Here is a 23,908-nt window from a genome sequence, read left to right on the forward strand (position 1 = left end):
CAATCCTGGATTTGATGGGCATGTGAGTGGGTGAATTGAAGATAGCCCTGCAAAACAAACACGGGGGGGGAATTGTTGAATTTCCTCTATAACTTATAATGCAGCTAAGTAGGTTTACCATTATGATGCAGGCAATATAAGACATTTGGCTTTCAACAACATTTATTAAAGTAAGGCTATAATGCCTGTTAAAAAAAAAAATAACCTAATGAATGTAATAATATCTGAGCTTACATTATTCATTACCACAATCATTTATTTATACGTATTAACATACTCAGCAGAGCAGTAACCTGGGAGTTATTAAGAATGACTTACTGTACAGCCAACACAAACACATGTTTCACCGGAAAATTTTACAACTCCCGGCACTGAGATGCCTCATCTTTTATTTTTATGTGCATTGTGAAAATAATGCATACCGAGGTAAACACCGGCTGGATTTATAAAAGAGCTGAAATACAGAATTAGCTCAAAACCAAATAATTTGTAAATGTTTCTACTCAGCTTCACTGTTTATGTTGGAGATAAACTGGGTGGAAGCTTAAAATTAGTATTATATAGGCAGGATTGTTCCACTGCTTTATGCCACTTTAGGCACTAAAATGCTGGCTTCCCTCTGCAGTTCTAAGCTCTATGCTGATATAAAGCTCAACCCAATCATGATTGGTGTCAGGGAGGTCATCCCAGTATACAGAATTGTACATCTGTCTGAATATCCATGCACAGGCTTGCTCGTAGTGTGTGTACGTGTGCCTGTTGATAATGCTGGCACGAAACAGGCTTTTTAAACTGGTCAGGTGCACATAGCCAGTGCTGTCTTGTCTACAGCATTATTTGTGAAATTTTGTGTCTGACTACCCATTACTGGCCTGGCTTACCTTGACCTTCTCCTGATATCTGTTTGGCTTGCACCTGGGCTACGGATCTTCCTGCTCCTTCTGTTCTTGACCTGCTTTTTACATAGTTACATAGTGAGGTTGAAAAAAGACACTAGTCCATCTAGTTCAACCAACAAGAAAAAGATACAAAAAAAAACCCATATACACAATTCTGTACCCATAGTTGTTCCAGAGGAAGACAAAAAACAACAACCAAAAAACAGTTAGGAGTTCAGTAAGACCTCCTCAAAAAAGAGGTTTTAAAGGAGAACCAACAGCGGTGTAAATAAGATTAACATAAAACATGATCCAATTCGCTCCAGGGAGGGGAAATAAATTCCTTCCTGATCCCCCAGGAGGCAGTTGGATATTCCCTGGTGTTACTACCTATAAATATTAATATCCTGTTACATTTTGTGCATTTAGCAATGCATCCAGGCCATTTTTAAAACAATCTACTGAGCTGCCTGAACCAGTTCTTGAGGTAGTCTATTCCAAGAAGTTAGTCCATTGCTGACTTTATCCTGAACCTCAACCTCGCTTCTGCTAAAGCTGCTTTAACCCTAAAAATACCAGCCTACCACACCGAAACTGTGTATTGCATGGGGTTGCAGGACAGTTGCAGCACAGCCCTATTCACTTTAATGGGTCATGATTGGTGGTGGTACCACCCGGTGAATGCAACATGCAGTTAGATGTTTTCTAACACTGTGAAGCAAAGCATCATGACCGTAGCATTTGTATGGTCCTGTGTGGCTGCATATCCTTGTTCAGGTGGAGGGGTCAGTGGTGGCAGTAAAACCGGGGCTCAACCACCTGGTGTGCATGAACCCCAAAGACCAACCAAAGACTTTCCTCAGTTTCTTCATGTACACTAACTATGGGCATTGTGCTTGCACAGTTACATTCATTTTGTAATGTACCATGCAAAAAGAACTTTTTAAGTTTTTTTTTATTCATGTTTATATGCTATTAGGGTCACACCAATAGAAGAGTAGAAAAAAATTGGTAGAGTTTTCAGATGTGTGGTGAGTGGGGGGAGGGGAAGGACATCGTTTTTCAGAGAATCTGTTCTGGATTCGTTTTGCACTGTAATAATTTATTAATTCTGCCATATTAAATAACTGTCCAAAAACATGCAAGAATAAAACTTAATCCAGTTAAAAAAAATGTTTCACATGGGGTGCAGGCAGTCCCATTCATGTCAACTGAGACACATCTGCTGCTCCCAATTTGACATCCATGTGGGTGTGTGCAAGTGCACGGGTCCCCAAACACAGACAGTGTGGGTTCGGGGACCCACATGTACCTGCACTCACACAGATGTCAAATTGGGAGCAATTGACATGAATGGGACATGAAGATGCATGAAACAATTGTGCAGCCCCATGCGGGTAAACTCAGCCCTGACATATGCTTAAATGTACCCCATGTGAACGAGGCCTAATTATTTTTTTAAACTGGGTTAAATTATATTCTTGCATGTTTTTACACAGTTATTCAAAGCGGTAGTAAAAAAGAATAAAAAACTCTTCCTGCAAGGCAATGTTATAATGTGCTATATGGTAGACTTGCCTTTAAACAAAGGTCTCCAGCAGCCCGCTGTCACTGCTGAGGAGGCTTCCATCTTCACCTGGTCTTTCTTCCAGGTTTATGGGCTGTAGCCATTTGACTGGCCAGGCCTAGAGGATATCTCTCCCGTGCATGCACGCAGGAGTCTCGGCCGAGGCACATAGTTCTGAAGGAACAGCATGGGAACAGCATGTGCCAGTGAAATCACTGGCTGCGGCTCACCAGAATATCTCCTAAACGGTGCACATTTAAGAGATATTCATTTTACCTACAGGTAAGCTTTAATATAAGAAAAAAAAGAGTTGGTTACCACTTTAATATGGCACAGTGGATAAATGATTACAGTGCAAAATAAATCCCCCCATACACACCACACATATGAACAAACTGCCAATGTTTATCTACTCTCAGCTATAGGTGTGATCCTAATAGCATATAACAATAAATAAAAGGAAAATAAAATGTCACTTTTGCAAGGTATATTACAGAACAAATGTAACTGTGCAGTCACAATGCAAATAGTTATTGTATATGAAGAAACTGATATTTATTGAGGAACCATGCAATTAATTAAGCAATCTGGATGTCATTCAGCAATGTGTGCCGCACGGGGTGTCACCGGTATGTCATACACTGGCATAATGCATCAGATGTCATTTGTGAACATGAGAACTTTCTATTTTATCATTAGGGAAGGTCTGAATTCCTCTGAGCTGGAAACTTTTAAGGACCTGTCTTGATTCCTGGGTACAACCCTTTCTGGAATGGTTCCCTGTTCTTCCTCTAGATATATATATGCCACTGTAATGCCACACAGGTAAACAGCACACAGATCCTGAGAACAAAACATTCCTGTCTAGCTTATTTTTCTGCTTAAATCACAATGAGGAACGAATTCTGCTCCTTAGCGTTCGCCCGGGCAGTGTTTGCAGAATTTCTGGCCACTTTAATATTTGTCTTTTTGGGGATAGGTTCTGCCCTTAATTGGTCCTCGGCTCTGCCAACTGTTCTGCAGATCTCCATGGCCTTTGGTCTTGCAATTGGTACCTTAGTACAAGCGTTTGGACACGTCAGTGGGGCCCATATAAACCCAGCAGTCACTGTAGCTTTCTTATTGGGGTCCCATATTTCTATTTTACGAGCCCTTTTCTATATAATTGCACAGGTGGTAGGGGCAATTGCAGGAGCTGGCATCATACATGCAGTAGCGCCAGTGAATGTGCGCGGAAATCTGGCCATTAATGCGGTAAGTGCTTTATATCTGTCTATCTAGTTGACCTTTCTATCTCTTCATTTTTATCTATCTATCTATCTATCTATCTATCTACCCGTTTCACACTCTATTATTTATCTGTCTATCAATCTATCTGTCCTTCTCATACTCTGTTGTCTATCTATGTATTTATGTATCTATGTATCTATCTATCTATCTATCTATCTATCTATCTATCTATCTATCTATGTATCTATCTATGTATCTATGTATCTATCTATCTATCTATCTATCTATCTATGTATCTATGTATCTATGTTTCTATCTATCCTTCTCACACTCTATTGTTTGTCTATCTATCTATCTATCTATCTATCTATCTATCTATCTATCTGTCTGTCTGTCTGTCTGTCTGTCTGTCTGTCTGTCTGTCTCTCTCTCTCTCTCTCTTCTTCTCCATATCTATCTATCTATCCCTCCACATCTCTTATCACTTTATATCTGTCTACTTAGTTGACCCTTCTATCTCTTAATTTTTATCTATCTATCTATCTATCTATCTATCTATCTATCTATCTATCTCTTAATTTTTATCTATCTATCTATCTATCTATCTATCTATCTATCTATCTATCTGTCTATCTACCCTTTTCACACTCTTTTCACTTTCTCTCTCTCTCTTCTTCTCCAAATCTATCTATCCTTCCACATCTCTTATCTCTTTATATCTGTCTATCTAGTTGACCTTTCTATCTCTTCATTTTTATCTATCTATCTATCTATCTATCTATCTATCTATCTATCGAATCCCCCTCTATCTATATACTGACAGATCTCCATTAAATCAAGCCTATACTAAGAGAAATACTCAGAGTTGTTTAGCGACTCAGAAAACGCCAAGTGTTCTGCATCAGCCAGGCATGTAGCATTTTCAGAAGGAGTGTTCAGGCATCGCAGCCGATATATTTTCTCTGTAGAGGTTTCCTTTTGAATTGCAGTTGTGATGATATGAGTAAATTTACTGCTATAAAAACATTACAAAAGCTGGCTTATCTTGTATCAGTCCCCAGGCTCCTTATATGCTGCAACAACTTTATTTTTAACCAAAACACGTTCAGCATGCTTGCAAAATTTTTTGACTGTTGCTGCAAAGTGTTTTCTTTCTTCATTTTCTGACAAACCGTCTCATTAAGAGCAATGCTGAGATGTGACATGCTGCTTGTGAAGGTTTCATACGGTGCAGAGAGCCCTAATATTGTGCAATGTTTCCATAACCTATAGCAACCAATTAGATTTCAGTTTACTGTAGATACATCAGTAAGAAGATATATAATTGGTTGCTATGGTTTGCTGCTCATTGAACAATGCACAGTTATATGATTTACGGATAATTATTTTGCCTTCCTTAACATTTGTGCTATGCGTAGGTTTCTCTGGTTTGCTCTGAATATGTCAGCTATATGTTCCATATCAATGGATTCCTATTCCTGCCTCATTGTCTTTTTATCTCAGCCTGATCTCTGTGATGTCTCACCTAGTGTCCTATTTTTACTGTAAGACAATCTGTTTACAATTATTCAAATTAGCGTTTGTTAGGTAACCCTGCAGACAGAGCCAACCTGATTAATTTCACTTGGCATTCTTTGATATCATCTAGATAAAACATGGAATGACAACATGGAAAATATTTGAATAATATATTTTTACTGAATTAAAGCAGAAATTATAATAAATTTCTAGCACTGACAATTCTGATCAATGGTGTAGTTGGAATAGTCTCTCTGTGCTGGAATGTGATATTACTGCGTTGCATAATGCGTATAACTAAATAACGTATTAGTTCAGTGTTCTGATAGGTATCATGCAATCTTAAAGGGACAGCATCAGAAATAAATCACCAGTAACTGAATTTATTTTTGTTTAGCATCTACAGGGGGTCACTTTCAATGGAAATGGTGAAAGGAAAGTGAAGGTGATAGCTATTTCCAACTGTCATTTTTCTACATCAGTTTAAAGAGGAAGTCTGACTTCACTTTGAATTATTGTGTTCTGTTCCCCATCCTACTATGTTCTGTCTAAGGCTAGCTCCTCATCCATCCAACAATGCAGTGAGCAAGGAGACAGCTGTTTTGACAAACTGCCCTTTTCACCATCTCCATGCACTTGCTGAGCATAAATGTCTCACCATGAATGTCTGGGTTGGGGGGCTTGTCAGCTAATATTCTCCAGGCAAGCAGGCAAGTGCTTGGAGAAGAACAAAAGTGCCATCTGTCAAAGCAGCTGACTCCTTGCTATTTGCGTTGTCCATGGAGGGAAGAGGGGTGCCTTTCTGATCTCATAGCTAGACTTAGACAGTACATAGGAAGATAAGACAAAGTACAACATGTATTTTGTCCCTTGGGTACAGAACACATTACTAAAAATGGAATTGAAACTTCTTCAAAAACAAAAGGAAGAACCTAGTTTGCCATGGGAAACTCTTCCACTTTCTCTTACCTCAAGTTATAGCCCTGTATATTAAATGCTGCAAACTTTAGTTTCCTGGGAGGAGTTCTTTATTCTAATAACAACTGTATACAGGACATCAAAGTAAACCATTTCAGTTGTGCTGCCAGATCACGGGACAATATTAGTTACATAGTTAAGTTAAACAAAACAAGTCCATCTAGTTCAACCAATATAAAAAAAATTAATAAACAGAAAAACCTCCATATGCACAATTCTATACTCACAGTTGATCCAGAGAAAGGCAAGGGCGATCAGTTATTCCTGGATCAACAATCTCCTAGTGTTATTAGCTATAGATATTAATATCCAGTTATATTTTGTGCATTCAGGACTATATCAGTCTACTGAGCTGGTCAGAACTAGTATAATTACCAGTATAGTTAATATCATGTCATTGGAACCCCAGCTACTAAAACAACAAGACTGAAACAATCGATCAGGAAGGTTAGAAAACTTGTCCAAGTTACTGTTTTCCTTCCCATCAATAAGTCAGTGCTGATTTCTCTCACCTTTCCATTGCCTCTACTCCTCTAGGGTCTTTGGGCCACCTATAACATTTTCTTTTCTTCATATATTTGCCACTTAGTTCCCAGATCTACCCATCCTAGGATTTGTCAATAACATTAATGAGGGTTGGTTGTTTCTCTGGGATTACTGCACAGAAAGTTACCTGTCTTTAAGGAATTACTTTCCTTTCAACAATCACGGCTTTGTCATACACTTCTGAAATGCTCATACACCTTTATCTTTTTTTAATTTAATATGCCTGTTGGCTAAGATTTAATGTGCAAGATTTGAGATCTTAATTTGGCAATATCCTGAAAATGATTGTAGCAACTGATAATGGGAGGCCATGAAGGTTGCTGTTGGTGGTTAGAGTGTTTCATTGTATACAGCAAGCTATAGATGGGTCGAATCTCGGCCAGTTAGCGACAGGCCAAGATTCAATCCATGTATGGACAGGCTGGTTTTACTAAAGTTGATTAATTGATCGACTTTAGTACAACCAGCCTGTCAGATTTTTTTCATGACATTACTGTTGGCAGCTATAGCCACCAGCAGTAATCACAGTGTTTTGCTAGCAGGGAAGGCTCCTCCCTGGCAGAACACAATAGCCCCAAAGAAGGGATCCCCCCCTCAACACCAACTGTGTTGATAAGGGAATCAAGCAATTTTCAGTTTTCTTTCTGACATACATTTTTAACTAATTTTTCAGGAAAGAAAATCGAATCATCTATGGCTTGCCTAAGTAGTAATAGGAAATATCCAACATGCAAATGGAGTGGAGGTGGGTGTTCAGGGAAAGTAGCTCACATGAGGGTCCTATCAAGACCATCTATAAAGTGAACATTGATTATTCAGGGCAATGCAGCAGGCCTACTTTAGAGCAGAGAGGGTAAGGAACACATAATTACCCTATGAGTTGTCCTCAGTCTTCTTGTTCACCTGGCAGAGGTGGAGGGAATCCTGGTACTCCTGTGACACCTGGTACCAGGGCCAAGCTGGGGCAGAGGCAGGAGCACAGCCTTGGACACCATGCTGCTAAGGGTACAGCTTAGGAAGAAGTCTCTTTTACCTCTGCATCACCAAGCCATGCCCTGCAGTATGCATGACTGAGCTATCAAACCGTACAGTCCTGCAGATTACATTGGGAGAGTTCCAGTGATTACACAGGAAGAGCAGCTTTCTCCCTGTGTAATCTGCAGGACTGAGCTATCAGCTTGACAGAACATAGATAATAATTAGTAACATCTTGCTATAAGATAATTGCATTATGTTTCATTTATAGTTAAATACATCCGTGAAGTTTCTCATTTATCATGATAAAGATAGTCACATTCAGCTGGACTTGTTCTGTAATGTTGAAAATGTTTTGCAGCTTATCCAAGCCACTCGTTCAGTGCTGAATTCCAGGAAGATACCCCAGCATTTATATTCACCCTTTAAGCCCCCAGTCACATGAAAGCTGATTTTGAAATCGTGCGACTTGCAGTGAAGTCGCACGATTTCAAAATCAGTGACCTGCCAATTTCAGTTGCAATTTGTTAGACATCTGACACAGATATCTATGCAAATCGCAAACAAAAGTAGTGCATGCACTTTAGAAATCGATATGACCGCTCTAATAGCAGACAATAGGGTGCGACTTGGCATACGATTTGCAAGCCACATGGCATGCAAATCGCATGCCAAGTCACACCCGATGTGACCAGGGTGTAAGTGTTATAGCATTATATTTGGAAGACAGATGGTGTTGAAGGCCCCCAATCTGGTTTAGGGATGTTGTTCTAGTTTGACATTGATGGTCTTTTTCATGGATCTTACGAAACACTTGCCATGAAGAAGTGAATTGAAGAAGTGACGCCTCTAACAGTCCAAATACCTAAAAGACTTAAACTGAAGACTTGCATAAGCTACAAAACATTTTCAGCAACATACAAGAAGTCCATTTGAATGTTATTAACTATTATTAGTTACAATTATTATAGTGTACTTCTACAGAATTGTGGTTATAGACTGGTAGACATAAGGCTGCCTAATAGATGTCAGTATGATCAGTGGTTGGCTATGTAGACATCCAGTTTAGTAAGAGATCTTCTCTCATCTGCAGGTGAACTCGGGAAGCCCAGGCTTGGCTCTTGTCGTAGAGCTGTTGCTGACCTACCAGCTTGTACTCTGTATCTTCGCATCCACAGACAGCAGAAGGAATGACAATGTTGGATCACCAGCTTTGTCCATCGGACTTTCAGTGACCCTGGGCCACCTTTTAGGGGTAAGAGATTATTTTAATACTTGCACTTGCATTTCTTTTTGTGATTAAACATTAGATATGTTTAAGAATGGGTGTCTCGAGGGTATACATTTCCTAATCAGTATATATTTTATAATACATTAAAGTGTATAAAACCAACCCTTTTATATATCTGGGATAGAGTAAGAACCCTGACAGTTTCTGTCCTAGAGAAATGACAGAAAGGCTGTGCCCTGTGACTACTCAAATATTTTAGATTAGCCATCATTTTCTATACTGAAGTCAATTGCCACCAGGACAGTCAAAGATGATAGACCTTCTCAGGGGAGCACAAAAAAAACAATATAAACCTGACAAACGTTAAACCACTTTTTTCACTCTATCCAGTTCTAAAAAAAGTTTGGTCTTTACATACATTTAATTAGGATAGATGAAATCCTACATAAACTCCTTTTTTTTCCACACTGTATCTTTCCTATACCCTCAACTGCTAAATGGTCCTATATATAGAGAGGAAAATGCTTTAGCCATCAAGGGCCTTATGTATTAACATACTTACCAACAACTGGAGTTATATCACCAATCAAGTTCATACTTTCAGGACAGGTCTTCTGTTGATTGGTGGCTGAGAAGTAACTCCAGTTGTTACAAACAGCACTAAGGGTTTCTGTCACAATGCAAAATGACTGGAGGAGAAGCCTTAGATTAAAGTTGTCATCCTCTGAATATAACCCTCTTAAGTTCCATAATGTCTGTTCCTTGAAACCAGTCCAGCAGTAAAAGAATAGCAACTGCCAGTTCACATAATGTAGGCATTTTGCTTCTTCACAGGTTTCCTTTTAATGATGGAAAAAAATATACACATTTTAGTGTGTATTTTTTTTTCAAACATATACCAGATGAACTCTCTGTTGGTATCCATGATATTGTAGAATACAATTGTTTATTCCTTCCTACAGATCTATTTCACAGGATGTTCAATGAACCCAGCTCGTTCCCTGGGACCTGCAGCCATTACTGGAATCTTCAAAGATCAATGGGTGAGACTTATTTTTTTACATAGTTCATAACTTTATATAAACATTTATATGAAGTTTACTCTCCTGGGAGTGAGAAGATGACCTATTCATCTTCTGATCGCTTCATGCTCGACATTATTGTTCTCTGGTTAGAGTCTGCAGTAATAGTTAAGGAGTTATAAAAATGTAAAATAATAAAATGTAATAAATAAGAAACAAAAAAATATAGTTGAACTATTGGGAGATACAAAATATACAATAATGTTTAGTCCTGCTATGTATTCATTAACTAGGCTTTTTAAATACAGCTAGATTTATCACCTGATTCTTCCTTAAAGTGGAAGTCCAGATTAGATCCATCTAAACTTAAAACTGCTCCCACTCCCCTCCTAATGCCTATTCTAACTGCCCTGTACAAGGAAGATGCATCTTATACTTGCCTATTCTCCAGGTGCTCTGGTACGGTCATGTGATTTCACCAGCAGGGGAGAAGAGAGTGCACTGACAACGGATGGAGTGCCTGGGCGGTGATATCACACATAGGCTTACTATAGGGCATCTGTTGTCAGCTGCCCCTCCCAAAGTCAGCCTCTGAGAGCAGTTTAGGTGACTGGACTGGAGTGCTCTGAGAATAGGTAAGTATAAGCATCTTTCTTCTACATGGTAGTTAAATTGGCAGTTAGGAGGGAGGAGGGAGCTGCGTAAGCTTAGTTAGATCTAGCCTGGACTTCAACTTTAATATTAGTCCCTCATAATACCCTGCAGAGCAACAATCATACTGAGGGAGGGAGGGACACACTGATCAAGATGAGGTGCGGGTTTACTCCTACCAAAGGTTCTAGGCAAATCCTTTAGATTCGAGTTACATGAACCTGGCAAATTTACACTATATTGCCAAAAGTATTGGGACACCTGCCTTTACACGCACATGAACTTTAATTGCATCCCAGTCTTAGTCTATAGGGTTCAATATTGAGTTGGCCCACCCTTTGCAGCTATAACAGCTTCAACTCTTCTGGGAAGGCTGTTCTCAAGGGTTAGGAGTTTTGTCTATGTGAATGTTTGACCATTCTTACAAAAGCGCATTTGTGAGGTCAGGCACTTATGTCAGACGAGAAGGCCTGGCTCGCAGTCTCCACTCTAATTCATCCCAAAGGTGTTCTATTAGGTTGAGGTCAGGACTCTGTGTAGGCCAGTCAAATTCCTCCACCCCAAATTAACTCATCCATATCTTAATGGACCTTGCTTTGTGCACTGGTGCGCAGTCATGTTGGAACAGGAAGAGGCCATCCCCAAACTCTTCCAACAAAGTTAGGAGCATGAAACTGTCCAAAATGTCTTGATATGCTGACGTCTTAAGAGTTCCCTTCACTGGAACTAAAGGGGCAAAGCTCAACCCCTGAAAAACAACCCCACACCATAATCCCCCCTCTACCAAACTTTACACTTAGCACAATACCGTTCTCCTGGCAACCGCCATACCCAGACATATCCATCAGATTGCCAGACAGAGAAGCATGATTCATCACTCCAGAGAGCATATCTCCACTGCTCTGATGTCCATTAATTCTTAATTTTTTTTGCTTTTGGAAATATTGAGGATATGCACTACATTATTTAGGGGGCTCAAAGTACATCTAATGACATCTATCTTGGATAGAGAAAGAATTGGATAAAACCTCTGTTGGACCATCTGTGTTAACTACTCTTGTCTTTTTACCAGAACAGGACGTGAGAAAAAAAAATCCCCAAAGTAAGGGAATTCCTTCTTAGATAGTTGTCTATGAACACGATTCCCCCTCTATGCCTATTCTGGTGAAAACAAATAATTGCATTTTTGGATTATTCCTCACTGTCAGCCCTGGTGATAGCAGTCAGCAGGAAAGAAAGAGGGAACACATCTCCTCAACAAGGTCCCTGACATCAATAAAAACCTGACAGCAGTTCTAACCCTTCGCCACTCCATCCAAAGCAAAAAAAACATTTTAGATACACTTTAAGGGAATTTTAAAAATGAAAACACTGACATATCCATCTGGAGTGACAAATGAGAGCCTGTCCAGTAGAAAGATTGTTATAATATGTTAATGACATCCTGGGTTGTGTGGTACAAGGTTTATTTGGTGGGGCCATTTCGACTTCTGGTGATATCATGCATAGAAAGTTTACATAGTTACATAGATTGTCAGGGTGAAAACAAGTCCATCAAGTTCAACCAATAGAAATAACGAATAAATGCATTACTTGAAAACCTAAATATAATGAACTCTATTCCCACAGTTGATTCAGAGGAAGGCAAAAAAGCCCTCATAAAGCATGGTGAAATTTGCTCCAACAGGAAAAATAAATTCCTCCTGATTCCTTACGGCAATTGGATATTTCCTGGATCAACAATTATACATGGTGATCATATCCTCCCTTTATTGTTCAGTTCAGCTAATCTTTCTTTATAACTGAGCTCCTCCAAGCCTCTTATGAGTTTAGCTGACCTCCTCTGCACTATCCAGTCCCCAATATAATTTTTGTGAATTTTGTGCCCAGTATAAAGCAAGAGGACAGGGAAATGTCTGAAAGAAAAGGAAAGGGAAATGTACTTGTACATTGTACAACCTGATTCTCCCTCCTATGTGTGTATCTAATGTATGAAACAAACCAGTACTGAGAGAAATGGAGAGGATGTCATTATGGGTCTATGTCAAGGTCCTACCTTTTCCCTGTGGTTATGTTACTTCATGTGCTGGTGTCCATCTTGGATTCTGCTGTGCATGATGGGAGCCCTTTTATGCCTTCAGGTTTCTGTGGTCCATCCTCCAGAGGGGTGTGGCTGATGACATATAAGCCTGTGGCCCGCACATGCTCTTTGCACTTGTGCCTTGTGTCTTTGTGTTGCTGTTACTCTGTTCTGACTCTCGTGACTCTCCTGGTATCTGATTCGGCTTGTCTTGACTATTCTTTGTATTCTCCTTTGATCTGACCCTCTGTTGCTGAACCCGGCTCGTGACCTGTGATTCTCGTCTGCTGTCCTGTACTGTTCTGTCCTGTTGTTGTTGACCCCGGCTTGTCTGACTACTCTTTTGTCTCTTCCACCAGCTACACGCCATTGGCGGCGGCCATTACCGCAGCTGAGGTGTCTCGGGGGCCGCGACCTGGTTCCTGGCTGCGTCAAGTCCATCCCCACCATCAGGGGCCCTGGTGAAGGGCAGCCTGGGACTGAGACTCCGCGCCCTGAGGGACTTCGGTCTGTGGGTGGTGGTTGTCGTCAGCCAGTGCGTTACATTGTTAGGCCTGCCTGTCCGTTCCTCAGCTCCTGCCCTGACAGTCTATTGGTAAAATTGCTAGTTACCTTGGTGTCTCTGGGATTAGTATACTCTGGTTCACTTATCTATAATGAGCATGGAATTAATTAAGAACTCCTGATCTGCATAATTTTTATGGGTCAGAACTAGAGATGAGCGAATTTCTCAAAAATTAGATTCGGCTGATTCGGCGAATTCCAGTGTGAAATTCGATTCGATGCGAATTTCTTCGCTACGAAGATGACATATAAAAAGGGTTTCTAGGCTTCAGAGAGCCTTTAAATTAGTGCAGAACACTGTACCTTTAATTTAAATGCCCTTGGAGATGAGGAAAGAGAAGGAGAAGGAGAAGGATGAGAAGAAGGAGAAGGAGAAGGATGAGAAGAAGGAGAAGGAGAAGGATGAGAAGAAGGAGAAGGAGAAGGATGAGAAGAAGGAGAAGGAGAAGGATGAGAAGAAGGAGAAGGATGAGAAGAAGGAGAAGGAGAAGGATGAGAAGAAGGAGAAGGATGAGAAGAAGGAGAAGGATGAGAAGAAGGAGAAGGAGAAGGATGAGAAGAAGGAGAAGGATGAGAAGAAGGAGAAGGAGAAGGATGAGAAGATGGAGAAGGAGAAGGATGAGAAGAAGGAGAAGGAGAAGGATGAGAAGAAGGAGAAGGAGAAGGATGAGAAGAAGGAGAAGGATGAGGAGAAGGAGAAGGATGAGAAGAAGGAGAAGGATGAGAAGAAGGAGAAGGATGAGAAGAAGGAGAAGGATGAGAAGAAGGAGAAGGAGAAGGATGAGAAGAAGGAGAAGGATGAGAAGAAGGAGAAGGATGAGAAGAAGGAGAAGGAGAAGGAGAAGCAGAAGGAGAAGGATGAGAAGAAGGAAAAGGAGAAGGATGAGAAGATGGAGAAGGAGAAGGATGAGAAGAAGGAGAAGGAGAAGGATGAGAAGAAGGAGAAGGAGGAGAAGGATGAGAAGAAGGAGAAGGATGAGAAGATGGAGAAGGAGAAGGATGAGAAGAAGGAGAAGGATGAGAAGAAGGAGAAGGAGAAGGATGAGAAGAAGGAGAAGGAGAAGGATGAGAAGAAGGAGAAGGAGAAGGATGAGAAGAAGGAGAAGGAGAAGGATGAGAAGAAGGAGAAGGAGAAGGATGAGAAGAAGGAGAAGGATGAGAAGAAGGAGAAGGAGAAGGATGAGGAGAAGGAGAAGGATGAGAAGAAGGAGAAGGATGAGAAGAAGGAGAAGGAGAAGGATGAGAAGAAGGAGAAGGATGAGAAGAAGGAGAAGGAGAAGGATGAGAAGATGGAGAAGGAGAAGGATGAGAAGAAGGAGAAGGAGAAGGATGAGAAGAAGGAGAAGGAGAAGGATGAGAAGAAGGAGAAGGATGAGGAGAAGGAGAAGGATGAGAAGAAGGAGAAGGATGAGAAGAAGGAGAAGGATGAGAAGAAGGAGAAGGATGAGAAGAAGGAGAAGGAGAAGGATGAGAAGAAGGAGAAGGATGAGAAGAAGGAGAAGCAGAAGGAGAAGGATGAGAAGAAGGAAAAGGAGAAGGATGAGAAGATGGAGAAGGAGAAGGATGAGAAGAAGGAGAAGGAGAAGGATGAGAAGAAGGAGAAGGAGAAGGATGAGAAGATGGAGAAGGAGAAGGATGAGAAGAAGGAGAAGGAGAAGGATGAGAAGAAGGAGAAGGAGAAGGATGAGAAGAAGGAGAAGGAGAAGGATGAGAAGAAGGAGAAGGAGAAGGATGAGAAGAAGGAGAAGGAGAAGGATGAGAAGAAGGAGAAGGATGAGAAGAAGGAGAAGGATGAGAAGAAGGAGAAGGAGAAGGATGAGAAGAAGGAGAAGGATGAGAAGAAGGAGAAGGATGAGAAGAAGGATGAGAAGAAGGATGAGAAGAAGGATGAGAAGAAGGAGAAGGATGAGAAGAAGGACAGTTCTGTGACAGTTTCTGTCTATTTCTGACAGTTCTGGGACATTCACTCCATACAGCTGTTTCAACCGCTGTATGGAGGGAATGTCATGGAACTGTCAGAAATAGTCTATTTCTGACAGTTCTGGGACATTCACTCCATACAGCTGTTTCAACCGCTGTATGGAGGGAATGTCATGGAACTGTCAGAAATAGACTATTAATGACAGTTCTGGGACTCTGACAGTTCCATGACATTCCCTTCATACAGCGGTTGAAACAGCTGTATGGAGTGAATGTCCCAGAACTGTCATTAATAGTCTATTTCTGACAGTTCCATGACATTCCCTCCATACAGCGGTTGAAACAGCTGTATGGAGTGATTGTCCCAGAACTGTCAGAAATAGTCTATTTCTGACAGTTCTGGGACATTCACTCCATACAGCTGTTTCAACCGCTGTATGGAGGGAATGTCATGGAACTGTCAGAAATAGACTATTAATGACAGTTCTGGGACTGTCCTTCCATACAGCGGTTGAAACATTGTATGTATTTGTTTCCATAAATGGATCCATTTATGGAAACAAATACATACAATGTTTCAACCGCTGTATGGAAGGACAGTCCCAGAACTGTCATTAATAGTCTATTTCTGACAGTTCTATGACATTCCCTCCATACAGCGGTTGAAACAGCTGTATGGAGTGAATGTCCCAGAACTGTCAGAAATAGACTATTTATGACAGTTCTGGGACTGTCCTTCCATACAGCGGTTGAAACATTGTATCTATTTTTTTCCATAAATGACATTCTGCAAATACACTTAGAGGAGCGCTGCAGATACACTTTTTGCCGGCTTGGAATTAATCTTATTTTCATCCTACTTCTTCTTCTTCATCCTCATCCTCATAAGAAGAAAAAGAAGAAGTAGGATGAAAATAAGAATAATTCCAAGCCGGCAAAAAGTGTATCTGCAGCGCTCCTCTAAGTGTATCTGCAGAATGTCATTTATGGAAAAAAATAGATACAATGTTTCAACCGCTGTATGGAGTGAATGTCCCAGAACTGTCATAAATAGTCTATTTCTGACAGTTCTGGGACATTCACTCCATACAGCTGTTTCAACCGCTGTATGGAGGGAATGTCATAGAACTGTCAGAAATAGAATGTTTCAACCGCTGTATGGAAGGACAGTCCCAGAACTGTCATTAATAGTCTATTTCTGACAGTTCTATGACATTCCCTCCATACAGCGGTTGAAACAGCTGTATGGAGTGAATGTCCCAGAACTGTCAGAAATAGACTATTTCTGACAGTTCTGGGACATTCCCTCCATACAGCGGTTTCCGGCAAAAAGTGTATGTGCAGAGTTCCTCTATTCTGCAGATACACTTAGAGGAGCTCTGCAGATACACTTAGAGGAGCTCTGCACATACACTTTTTGCCGGCTTGGAATTATTCTTATTTTCATCCTACTTCTTCTTCTTCTTCTTCTTCTTCTTCATCCTCATCCTCATCCTCTTCTTCTTCTTCTGAGGATGAGGATGAGGATGAAGAAGAAGAAGAAGAAGAAGAAGTAGGATGAAAATAAGATTAATTCCAAGCCGGCAAAAAGTGTATGTGCAGAGCTCCTCTAAGTGTATCTGCAGAATAGAGGAACTCTGCACATACACTTTTTGCCGGCTTGCAATTATTCTTATTTTCATCCTACTTCTTCTTCTTCTTCTTCTTCTTCATCCTCTTCTTCTTCTTCTGAGGATGAGGATAAAGAAGAAGAAGAAGAAGAAGAAGTAGGATGAAAATAAGATTAATTCCAAACAGGCAAAAAGTGTATGTGCAGAGCTCCTCTAAGTGTATCTGCAGAATAGAGGAACTCTGCACATACACTTTTTGCCGGCTTGGAATTATTCTTATTTTCATCCTACTGCTTCTTCTTCTTCTTCATCCTCATCCTCATCCTCAGAAGAAGAGGATGAGGATGAGGATGAAGAAGAAGAAGAAGAAGAAGAAGTAGGATGAAAAGAAGAATAATTCCAAGCCGGCAAAAAGTGTATGTGCAGAGTTCCTCTATTTCTGACAGTTCTCTCACAGCTTCTTCACATGTACAGCGGTTGAAACATCTGTATCCTAAATGGAAACTAATAGATACAAATTGTATCTATTAGTTTCCATTTAGGATACAGATGTTTCAACCGCTGTACATGTGAAGAAGCTGTGAGAGAACTGTCAGAAATAGAGGAACTCTGCACATACACTTTTTGCCGGCTTGGAATTATTCTTCTTTTCATCCTACTTCTTCTTCTTCTTCTTCATCCTCATCCTCATCCTCTTCTTCTGAGGATGAAGATGAAGAAGAAGAAGAAGTAGGATGAAAAGAAGAATAATTCCAAGCCGGCAAAAAGTGTATGTGCAGAGTTCCTCTATTTCTGACAGTTCTCTCACAGCTTCTTCACATGAACAGTGGTTGAAACATCTGTATCCTAAATGTAAACTAATAGATACAATGTTTCAACCGCTAAACATGTGTTCCTTCTGTCAGAGAACTGTCAGAAATAGCGGAGCTCACTGCAGGGACACTTTTGCCGGCTGATCGGGAAATGTTCGATTCGCGCACCCGAAGTAGGCAAAATTTCGGTTTCGCCGCGAATCGAATATTTCCTGAAATTCGACTCGAATTCCGGTTCGCCTGGTTCGATTCGCTCATCTCTAGTCAGAACCTAAGAAAGTATTGAAGCCACTTGAGCACCTTGATAGCCGGGCTACTGGTATTTTAGGATGGAGAAATCAGCTATGTCAGCCTACATATTCTCACTGTATAGGTTTCATTTAAATTTCTGTTATGATTTAAAATCTTGCTTTAAGCACTTACATACAGTAAAAAAAGGCCATTGAGTTTTCAAATGCTTACCACGGTTAAAGCTGTGAAACACTCCATTTCCTCAAAAACCACATTCCATAATGCTCAATTCTTCTAAGCCACATATGCTAGGAAGCTGGGATAAGCACACTTCTTGTGGTGCCTAAAAGATAGGACAACTGTCTGCAGTTGAGGTTCTGTGGAATCCTTGGGTTCCTCGAGAGGTTGCTAAGGGTTCCTTCAGCTTAGGGTTGATTGACTTTCCATCTGATAGTGCCTGCATAGCTTCTTGGCTAACTCTACTTGGCAGAACCAGCAGCATGACAGTAATAATTTCTTTAGCTATCTGTAAATGAGTTATGCTCCCACTGGTCACCACTGTAAAGATTTTTCCCCCATGATCCTCAATAAACAGGTCTTAGTAGGAGTTTCCTGAAAAATGAAAATTACTTCAAGGGCTCCTCTGGGGTTAAAAAGTCATGGATAGGATGTGAAAGAACATCTCCCCCGTGGGATACAGATGGCAAAAAATGCATGACATTGGTTTTTACCATTCCCTACTCAATTCAATATAAAAGGCTGGGGTTTAGATATACTTTTCATCTCCCACCTGTTTTAAATGCTTCCAAAATAACAGCGCCAGTGTACATTGTTTCATCATCATTAGCTTTATTTTTACAGATGAAAGCATTTGTAATAATAGTATACAAGGAGAACATCTATAATTAAATTATTAATATAGTACAGATTATGACATATAGCACCATCCTGAATAAGACTGTGCCATGGCCCCTGATATAGCAAAGCAGTAAATACAGGTTTAAAGACTGTTACATACAGTATAATGATCATAGTTTATTCATTAAAATATACACTCGCCCTTCTTAGACTAATAATTTTCTTTATGACTTGAACTTAATTTATAAGTAGGACTGTCATTATAATGATTATTACCTACAGCAAAGCTTTGTTAATTTAACAACGGTTTGCTTTTACTATATGTTATTAAAACAAAATACCAGAGGGGTAAGAATTATTCAGAAATAGAAATGCAAAGGTATAGTGAAGATATTCCAGAATTATCATTGGTAGTTAAAAATCAGTCTGCCAAAAACTGATATTTCAAATTTAACAGATGCTAAAGATTTAAATGATCATTTATATATGTAGGGGAATGCTTGTCCCCGCACTGCCAAAAAGCATACTTACATTGCTATTTGTTTGTAAAAAATGTTCTTAGTTACATTGTGGCTGCAATACACCTTTCATGGTCTTCATGCACAATGCCTGTGTTGTGAGACTGTTAAAGAGAAACTATCACCAAAGAAAGACATTCCAGGTAAAACACAGAAAAATCAACTACTTAAAGTGCAGTTTTTCATTTCCATAAATAACATTTATTCATTTGAAATGTGCCCCTAACTTGCTAGAAAAATTTAGTACTCCAGGAAAGTTCTCTAGCACAGTCTACTCCTTCTTTATATGCCCTCTTGTCTTCTGATAGTGCTGGTCTAGCATGCTCTTTCTGTGCTAGCTCAGCTCCTCTGCCTCTTCCCTCAGTGAAGTTAAGGGGAACACTATAGAGCAGCCATTCTGAACCAAGGTTCAATGGATTCCAGTTTCCAATGGAATCAGCCAGGTATGACACATACATGGTTCAAGCTGGACCAATATAACTATACAAAAATTGCCATAACTGGCTTTGAATGGTCACATGACACTTACTATGGCATTTGACAGGAAAATGTATGTTTATACATAGAGTAACATTTTTAGAGCTAATAATAATGATGTTCCATATTTCTACAGGTGTTTTGGATTGGACCCCTTGTTGGTGGTGTTTTGGCCTCTCTCACATATAACTACGTCTTATACCCACACAGCAAGAGTTTGTCTGACCGGATTGCTGTCTTGAAAGGAACATATGAGCCTGAGGAGGAAATATGGGACAACAAGCCTGAACACAAGAGACAGTCAGTGGAGCTGTACTCTGCTCACCCTCTTCCCAAGGGTACAGAGAAATTCTAAACTTCTAGGACTTAAAACCAACCAACTCCATTATTTATGCCTGCAAAACCTGAAGCTTTCAGCAAAAGAAGTCCATAAAATAATTTGGTATTATCAGTTCTCTGCAAAATTAAATACACTGTAAATATACTTATGTTTCATAGTGCTTGAAAGCATTGTTGTTATATAATACCATTGTCCTATACTTTATTCCCCAAGGCTCAGAGGCTTGTAAACCAAACATAATGCATCAGGTTCCATTGTTTGTGATGCATCTGCGGACGGTCAATGCCATTGGATGCTGGCTACACAATTGTCAATCCAGAAAACAATTCAGCTTGCCAAAATCATCTTTTGTTCTGGCTCCAGTGATAGCCTTCTATTAATTCTAAACACAAAACCTCAGGGTTTTAGACTCTACATTGTATTTGTTTGTATATATCATGTCAGTCTGACGACTTAAGCAAGTTCTATTTTTTTTATATATATTTGCAATACAAAAAGCATGGTTGTGTTTGTCATTAGGCATGTGTGGGCCTATGTCTAGCGCAGCAAACAATTTATATATTTTCTTTTTTTGCTTTATCTGCCCACGTCTGGACAGTTGTAAGTAAATCCAGCCTGAGAACTGATAGGAAGAACAGTGCAGTGGTTTCTGAGTCACTATACTGTTACTAGCTTTAGATCCAAACAGCCATCTACTAGACCAGGGGTGGGCAAACTTTTTGACTTGAGGGCCGCAATGGGTTCATATATTGGACCCGGGGGCCGGACCAAGAGTAGATGAATGATGTGTATGTGTCATCCATAGTAAGTATAGTAATATTCCCCCATAGTAAGCATAGTAATTAATCCCCCATATAGTAATTCATCCCCCATATAGTAATTCATCCCCCATAGTAATTCATCCCCCATAGTAATTCATCCCCCATAGTAATTCATCCCCCATATAGTAATTCATCCCCCATAGTAATTAATCCCCCATAGTAATTAATCCCCCATAGTAATTCATCCCCCATATAGTAATTCATCCCCCATAGTAATTAATCCCCCATAGTAATTAATCCCCCATAGTAATTCATCCCCCATATAGTAATTCATCCCCCATATAGTAATTCATCCCCCATAGTAATTCATTCCCCATATTAATTCATCCCCCATATTAAGTCCCCAAGTCCCCCTGTGTCAAATCACTTACCTTTGCTTCGCGCGTTCCTCTCGCCGTGTTCCCGCGCCGTTCCGGTGTAGCATGAAAATCTGTCTTCTATGAGGATCTGTCCCCCTCAACGTATCTGCGCCAGTTTCAGGCATTAGCAGCCGATCGGCGATCTCCGGCACATGCGCAGATACGTCGAGGGGGACAGATCCTCATAGGAGACAGATTTTCATGCTACACCGGTCTTCAGGGCGGACTGTGAGAGGAGCCCAGCGGGAGCCTAGCTCCGCGGGCCGGATTAAAAGGTCCGTAGTTTGCCCATTGCTGTACTAGACTCTTAGTAGCTTAAGATCCAAGCAGCCATCTATTAGACATGTAGCAGCTTATGATCCAAGCATCTATCTATTAGACTTGTAGTAGCTTACGATCCAAGCAGCCCTCTACTAGACATGTAATAGCTTAAGGTCCAAGCAGACATCTTCTATACTTGTAGTAGCACAATATCCAAGCAGCCATCTACTAGACTTGTAGTACCTTAAGATCCAGGCAGCCGTCTACTAGACTCGTAGTTGCTTAAGATCCAAGCAGACATCTACTAGACTTGTAGTAGATTAAGAATCAAGCAGCCCTCTACTAGACTCATAATAGCTTAAGAGCTAAGCAGACATCTTCTAGACTTGTAGTAGCACAAGATCCAAGCAGCCATCTACTAGACTTGTAGTACCTTAAGATCCAGGCAGCCGTCTACTAGACTTGTAGTTGCTTAAGAACCATGCAGCCATCTACTAGGCTCGTAGTAGATTAAGAATCAAGCAGCCGTCTACTAGACTTGTAGTTGCTTAAGAACCATGCAGCCATCTACTAGGCTTATAGTAGACTAAGAATCAAGCAGCCATCTACTAGACTTGTAGCCACTCAAGATCCAAGCAGCCATCAACTAGACTCTTAATAGCTTAAGATTCAAACACCCATCTACTAGACTCATAGTAGCCTAGGATCCAAGCAGCCATCTACTCTTGCTCTGTAGGATCTGAATTGTTGAACTGTATAGTGCAGTGGTAGCTCTGCATGTAAGGCAGAACTCATCCAGTACAGCCTTCTGAAGTTAGTTTTTATTACAGCAATCAGATATTATCATTGAAATGCAAAAAGTCAAGACATAAATGTAAAGGGTACCATAAGTCACACATACCCAGAGTGATATGATCTGTATATACAGCCAATGGGTTTTTTTTCCTAAGGAAAGCATGAAGTGAGGTGCAAATGCAGTACCATATACAAAACAATCAGGAATAATCTTTTCTCAGTTTGACTCAAAGCCAAATTAAATGTTTAGCTTAAAACAGCAAATTAGCTTCCAGGTGCATCAAAGATAAAAGTGTTCAATGTTTTACTGTTTGTTTTCTTTTTAAAGCAGAAAAAGTACTGTAGAAATGCTTGTCCTCTGCCAGCAGCTGCAGAGTGGGACTCTTTTTCGTTGTGAGGAAGCAGTGGTCTCTCTGCAGAGGTCTGGCACATCCTCTACTGATTCTGACCTATTCACAATCAGGAAAGCTCAGACTCTCAGCTGATTGGAGAAATTTGGTTCTCAGGGGGCATGTCAGACCACTGCAAAGTGATCACTGCTTCCTGGCAGAGAGCAAGGGCCTGATTCCAAAGCATACTGGCAGGGGACAGATTTATCTGCTCAGACTGTGGCTGATTTTTAAAGAAAACAAAATGTAAGACTCCACACACTTGTTCTGATGCATCCTGAAAGTATTTAGCTAATTCAAACTAAAGGTTCAGTTGGGCTTCAAGAGTCCTAAGTGATTGGTAGGTAAGAGATATTGCACTGTTGGGCTTAATTCACTTTAAAGTCCTAGAGATGATTTCTAAATCTTTTTGGACAAGCGGACATCTTGCTTTTCCTATATTTACATTGTATATTTCTCTGTATATGCTTGCCATCAAAGGTCTAACTAAAAAGCCATACCTATCTTTTATAGATCCATTAGTTTAATGAGGTTGTCTTCAATATATGTATACCTAATGTAATTAAATGTAATATGTGTATATTTATGATGGAATGTTTGAAAGTGCAATGTCAGCTGCTTTATGATTTACAAATACTGTCTGATTGAATGATGTTGTGAGTAAATTTGTACTGTTCCTAAGAGAGAGAATAAAACTCTCTACAAAGAAGTCTAGTTATTATTTACTATACACGGTCAGCAGATAATCTAATTAGGAACTTAAACTGCAGTTATATGACTATTATTACATTTATTAATATTTTATTGCAAATAGTAGCACAGTGGCTTAGTGGATGGCATTTCTGCTTTGCAGAACTGGGGTCCTCAGTTTGAATCCCAACAAGAACACAACCTGCATGGGGTTTGCATGTTCATCCTGTGCTTGTGTAGCTTTCCTCTCACAGTCCAAAGATGGTAGTTTAATTGGCTGCTGTATAAATCAGCCCTAGTATTCTTATGATTGTAAACTACTTGAGGGCAGGAATAAAGATATTGATGTGAATGTACAATATGTAAAATGCTGGGTAATTTGCCAGCACTAAGTGCCTACAATAAATTTGTTTATAAGTAATAACTGTTTGGGAGAAGACTCTCGAAATGGTAATTGGCCCTCACAGGAAAAGAAGTCAAATCTCCAGAACAGGGACATAAACATAAAAAAAAACTGGTAGAGGCTCTAACCATTCCTTATGCTATCCAAAACTAAATAAGTTTTGGCTTTGGATATACTTTAAAGA

The 23,908-nt window shown here is 40.1% G+C and overlaps 1 protein-coding gene across 1 annotated transcript; it reads left to right on the forward strand.

The window, feature by feature from the left end:
• Positions 1-3,286: 3,286 nt before the first annotated feature.
• LOC149454652 (aquaporin-5-like) lies at positions 3,287-23,340 on the forward strand. Its single transcript, XM_089687311.1, has 4 exons — positions 3,287-3,699; positions 8,786-8,947; positions 9,886-9,966; positions 19,803-23,340. Exons 1-4 carry the CDS (start codon positions 3,337-3,339, stop codon positions 20,019-20,021), a joined length of 825 nt encoding a protein of 274 aa, XP_089543437.1. The 5' UTR covers positions 3,287-3,336; the 3' UTR covers positions 20,022-23,340.
• Positions 23,341-23,908: the final 568 nt, after the last annotated feature.

The sequence above is a fragment of the Staurois parvus genome, unplaced genomic scaffold, assembly GCF_062004578.1.
Source record: "Staurois parvus isolate SC_StPar_1 unplaced genomic scaffold, SC_StPar_1.0 ptg000422l, whole genome shotgun sequence".
NCBI classification, from domain to species: Eukaryota; Metazoa; Chordata; class Amphibia; order Anura; family Ranidae; genus Staurois; species Staurois parvus.